The following is a 5,062-nucleotide window of genomic DNA, read 5'->3' as shown; positions in this document are numbered from 1 at the left end:
CTGTGATTCTGCCAGAAGTGGGGGCTGTGATTCTGTCAGAAGTGGGGGCTGTGACTCTTTCAGAAGTGGGGGCTGTGATTCCATCAGAAGTGGGGGCTGTGATTCCATCAGAAGTGGGGGCTGTGACTCTGTCAGAAGTGGGGGCTGTGACTCTCTCAGAAGTGGGGGCTGTGATTCCATCAGAAGTGGGGGCTGTGATTCTGTCAGAAGTGGGGGCTGTGACTCTGTCAGAAGTGGGGGCTGTGATTCTATCAGAAGTGGGGGCTGTGACTCTGTCAGAAGTGGAGGCTGTGATTCTATCAGAAGTGGGGGCTGTGATTCTATCAGAAGTGGGGGCTGTGACTCTGTCAGAAGTGGGGGCTGTGACTCTGTCAGAAGTGGGGGCTGTGACTCTGTCAGAAGTGGGGGCTGTGACTCTGTCAGAGGTGGGGGCTGTGATTCTATCAGAAGTGGGGGCTGTGACTCTATCAGAAGTGGGGGCTGTGATTCTATCAGAAGTGGGGGCTGTGACTCTGTCAGAAGGGGGCTGTGATTCCATCAGTAGTGGGGGCTGTGATTCTATCAGAAGTGGGGGCTGTGACTCTGTTAGAAGTGGGGGCTGTGGTTCCTTTTGAAGTGGGGGATGTGATTCTGTCAGAAGTGGGGGCTGTGATTCTGTCAGTAGTGGGGGCTGTGATTCTGTCAGAAGTGGGGGCTGTGACTCTATCAGAAGGGGGCTCTGTGTTTCTGTCAGAAGGGGGCTCTGTGTTTCTGTCAGAAGGGGGCTCTGTGTTTCTGTCTGAAGGGGGCTCTGTGTTTCTGTCGAAAGGGGGCTCTGTGTTTCTGTCAGAAGGGGGCTCTGTGTTTCTGTCAGAAGGGGGCTCTGTGTTTCTGTCGGAAGGGGGCTCTGTGTTTTTGTCAGAAGGGGGCTCTGTGTTTTTGTCAGAAGGGGGCTCTGTGTTTCTGTCAGAAGGGGGCTCTGTGTTTCTGTCAGAAGGGGGCTCTGTGTTTCTGTCAGAAGGGGGCTCTGTGTTTCTGTCGGAAGGGGGCTCTGTGTTTCTGTCGGAAGGGGGCTCTGTGTTTCTGTCAGAAGGGGGCTCTGTGTTTCTATCGGAAGGGGGCTCTGTGTTTCTGTCGGAAGGGGGCTCTGTGTTTCTGTCGGAAGGGGGCTCTGTGTTTCTGTCTGAAGGGGGCTCTGTGTTTCTGTCAGAAGGGGGCTCTGTGTTTCTATCGGAAGGGGGCTCTGTGTTTCTGTCGGAAGGGGGCTCTGTGTTTCTGTCGGAAGGGGGCTCTGTGTTTCTGTCAGAAGGGGGCTCTGTGTTTCTGTCAGAAGGGGGCTCTGTGTTTCTGTCGGAAGGGGGCTCTGTGTTTCTGTCGGAAGGGGGTTCTGTGTTTCTGTCGGAAGGGGGCTCTGTGTTTCTGTCAGAAGGGGGCTCTGTGTTTCTGTCGGAAGGGGGCTCTGTGTTTCTGTCAGAAGGGGGCTCTGTGTTTCTGTCGGAAGGGGGTTCTGTGTTTCTGTCGGAAGGGGGCTCTGTGTTTCTGTCAGAAGGGGGCTCTGTGTTTCTGTCGGAAGGGGGCTCTGTGTTTCTGTCAGAAGGGAGCTCTGTGTTTCTGTCAGAAGGGGGCTCTGTGTTTCTGTCAGAAGGGGGCTCTGTGTTTCTGTCGGAAGGGGGCTCTGTGTTTCTGTCGGAAGGGGGCTCTGTGTTTCTGTCAGAAGGGGGCTCTGTGTTTCTGTCAGAAGGGGGCTCTGTGTTTCTATCAGAAGGGGGCTCTGTGTTTTTGTCAGAAGGGGGCTCTGTGTTTCTGTCAGAAGGGGGCTCTGTGTTTCTGTCGGAAGGGGGCTCTGTGTTTCTGTCAGAAGGGGGCTCTGTGTTTCTGTCAGAAGGGGGCTCTGTGTTTCTGTCAGAAGGGGGCTCTGTGTTTCTATCAGAAGGGGGCTCTGTGTTTTTGTCAGAAGGGGGCTCTGTGTTTCTGTCAGAAGGGGGCTCTGTGTTTCTGTCGGAAGGGGGCTCTGTGTTTCTATCAGAAGGGGGCTCTGTGTTTTTGTCAGAAGGGGGCTCTGTGTTTCTGTCAGAAGGGGGCTCTGTGTTTCTGTCAGAAGGGGGCTCTGTGTTTCTGTCAGAAGGGGGCTCTGTGTTTCTGTCAGAAGGGGGCTCTGTGTTTCTGTCGGAAGGGGGCTCTGTGTTTCTGTCAGAAGGGGGCTCTGTGTTTCTGTCAGAAGGGGGCTCTGTGTTTCTATCAGAAGGGGGCTCTGTGTTTTTGTCAGAAGGGGGCTCTGTGTTTCTGTCAGAAGGGGGCTCTGTGTTTCTGTCGGAAGGGGGCTCTGTGTTTCTATCAGAAGGGGGCTCTGTGTTTTTGTCAGAAGGGGGCTCTGTGTTTCTGTCAGAAGGGGGCTCTGTGTTTCTGTCAGAAGGGGGCTCTGTGTTTCTGTCAGAAGGGGGCTCTGTGTTTCTGTCAGAAGGGGGCTCTGTGTTTCTGTCGGAAGGGGGCTCTGTGTTTCTGTCAGAAGGGGGCTCTGTGTTTCTGTCGGAAGGGGGCTCTGTGTTTCTGTCGGAAGGGGGCTCTGTGTTTCTGTCGGAAGGGGGCTCTGTGTTTCTGTCGGAAGGGGGCTCTGTGTTTCTGTCGGAAGGGGGCTCTGTGTTTCTGTCAGAATGGGGCTCTGTGTTTCTATCAGAAGGGGGCTCTGTGTTTCTGTCAGAAGGGGGCTCTGTGTTTCTGTCAGAAGGGGGCTCTGTGTTTCTGTCAGAAGGGGGCTCTGTGTTTCTGTCAGAAGGGGGCTCTGTGTTTTTGTCAGAAGGGGGCTCTGTGTTTCTGTCAGAAGGGGGCTCTGTGTTTCTGTCAGAAGGGGGCTCTGTGTTTCTGTCAGAAGGGGGCTCTGTGTTTCTGTCAGAAGGGGGCTCTGTGTTTCTGTCGGAAGGGGGCTCTGTGTTTCTGTCAGAAGGGGGCTCTGTGTTTCTGTCGGAAGGGGGCTCTGTGTTTCTGTCGGAAGGGGGCTCTGTGTTTCTGTCGGAAGGGGGCTCTGTGTTTCTGTCGGAAGGGGGCTCTGTGTTTCTGTCGGAAGGGGGCTCTGTGTTTCTGTCAGAATGGGGCTCTGTGTTTCTATCAGAAGGGGGCTCTGTGTTTCTGTCAGAAGGGGGCTCTGTGTTTCTGTCAGAAGGGGGCTCTGTGTTTCTGTCAGAAGGGGGCTCTGTGTTTCTGTAAGAAGGGGGCTCTGTGTTTCTATCAGAAGGGGGCTCTGTGTTTTTGTCAGAAGGGGGCTCTGTGTTTCTGTCAGAAGGGGGCTCTGTGTTTCTGTCGGAAGGGGGCTCTGTGTTTCTGTCAGAAGGGGGCTCTGTGTTTTTGTCAGAAGGGGGCTCTGTGTTTCTGTCGGAAGGGGGCTCTGTGTTTCTGTCGGAAGGGGGCTCTGTGTTTCTGTCAGAAGGGGGCTCTGTGTTTCTGTCGGAAGGGGGCTCTGTGTTTCTGTCAGAAGGGGGCTCTGTGTTTCTGTCAGAAGGGGGCTCTGTGTTCCTGTCAGAAGGGGGCTCTGTGTTTCTGTCGGAAGGGGGCTCTGTGTTTCTGTCAGAAGGGGGCTCTGTGTTTCTGTCAGAAGGGGGCTCTGTGTTTCTGTCAGAAGGGGGCTCTGTGTTTCTGTCAGAAGGGGGCTCTGTGTTTCTATCAGAAGGGGGCTCTGTGTTTTTGTCAGAAGGGGGCTCTGTGTTTCTGTCAGAAAGGGGCTCTGTGTTTCTGTCGGAAGAGGGCTCTGTGTTTCTGTCGGAAGGGGGCTCTGTGTTTCTGTCGGAAGGGGGCTCTGTGTTTCTGTCAGAAGGGGGCTCTGTGTTTCTGTCGGAAGGGGGCTCTGTGTTTCTGTCGGAAGGGGGCTCTGTGTTTCTGTCAGAAGGGGGCTCTGTGTTTCTGTCAGAAGGGGGCTCTGTGTTTCTATCAGAAGGGGGCTCTGTGTTTTTGTCAGAAGGGGGCTCTGTGTTTCTGTCAGAAGGGGGCTCTGTGTTTCTGTCAGAAGGGGGCTCTGTGTTTCTGTCGGAAGGGGGCTCTGTGTTTCTGTCAGAAGGGGGCTCTGTGTTTCTGTCAGAAGGGGGCTCTGTGTTTCTGTCAGAAGGGGGCTCTGTGTTTCTGTCAGAAGGGGGCTCTGTGTTTCTATCAGAAGGGGGCTCTGTGTTTCTGTCAGAAGGGGGCTCTGTGTTTCTGTCGGAAGGGGGCTCTGTGTTTCTATCAGAAGGGGGCTCTGTGTTTTTGTCAGAAGGGGGCTCTGTGTTTCTGTCAGAAGGGGGCTCTGTGTTTCTGTCAGAAGGGGGCTCTGTGTTTCTGTCAGAAGGGGGCTCTGTGTTTCTGTCAGAAGGGGGCTCTGTGTTTCTGTCAGAAGGGGGCTCTGTGTTTCTGTCAGAAGGGGGCTCTGTGTTTCTATCAGAAGGGGGCTCTGTGTTTTTGTCAGAAGGGGGCTCTGTGTTTCTGTCAGAAGGGGGCTCTGTGTTTCTGTCGGAAGGGGGCTCTGTGTTTCTATCAGAAGGGGGCTCTGTGTTTTTGTCAGAAGGGGGCTCTGTGTTTCTGTCGGAAGGGGGCTCTGTGTTTCTGTCGGAAGGGGGCTCTGTGTTTCTGTCAGAAGGGGTCTCTGTGTTTCTGTCGGAAGGGGGCTCTGTGTTTCTGTCAGAAGGGGGCTCTGTGTTTCTGTCAGAAGGGGGCTCTGTGTTTCTGTCAGAAGGGGGCTCTGTGTTTCTGTCGGAAGGGGGCTCTGTGTTTCTGTCAGAAGGGGGCTCTGTGTTTCTGTCAGAAGGGGGCTCTGTGTTTCTGTCAGAAGGGGGCTCTGTGTTTCTATCAGAAGGGGGCTCTGTGTTTTTGTCAGAAGGGGGCTCTGTGTTTCTGTCAGAAGGGGGCTCTGTGTTTCTGTCGGAAGAGGGCTCTGTGTTTCTGTCGGAAGGGGGCTCTGTGTTTCTGTCGGAAGGGGGCTCTGTGTTTCTGTCAGAAGGGGGCTCTGTGTTTCTATCAGAAGGGGGCTCTGTGTTTCTGTCAGAAGGGGGCTCTGTGTTTCTGTCAGAAGGGGGCTCTGTGTTTCTGTCGGAAGGGGGCTCTGTGTTTCTGTCAGAAGGGGGCT

General features: G+C 54.5%; 1 protein-coding gene across 1 annotated transcript in view; it reads right to left on the bottom strand.

The window, feature by feature from the left end:
- Positions 1-375: 375 nt before the first annotated feature.
- Positions 376-5,062, bottom strand: part of LOC131727357 (mucin-2-like) — a 13,600-nt gene continuing 8,913 nt past the window's right edge. Inside the window, exon 5 of the mRNA XM_059018851.1 lies at positions 376-5,062. This exon is cut by the window's right edge and continues 1,527 nt beyond it. Within this exon, the coding sequence (XP_058874834.1) occupies positions 516-5,062 (4,547 nt within the window). The 3' untranslated portion in view covers positions 376-515.

Source organism: Acipenser ruthenus, unplaced genomic scaffold (genome assembly GCF_902713425.1).
Source record: "Acipenser ruthenus unplaced genomic scaffold, fAciRut3.2 maternal haplotype, whole genome shotgun sequence".
NCBI classification, from domain to species: Eukaryota; Metazoa; Chordata; class Actinopteri; order Acipenseriformes; family Acipenseridae; genus Acipenser; species Acipenser ruthenus.
Note: the sequence above shows the minus strand (reverse complement) of the source record. Positions and strands in the feature narration are given on the sequence as shown.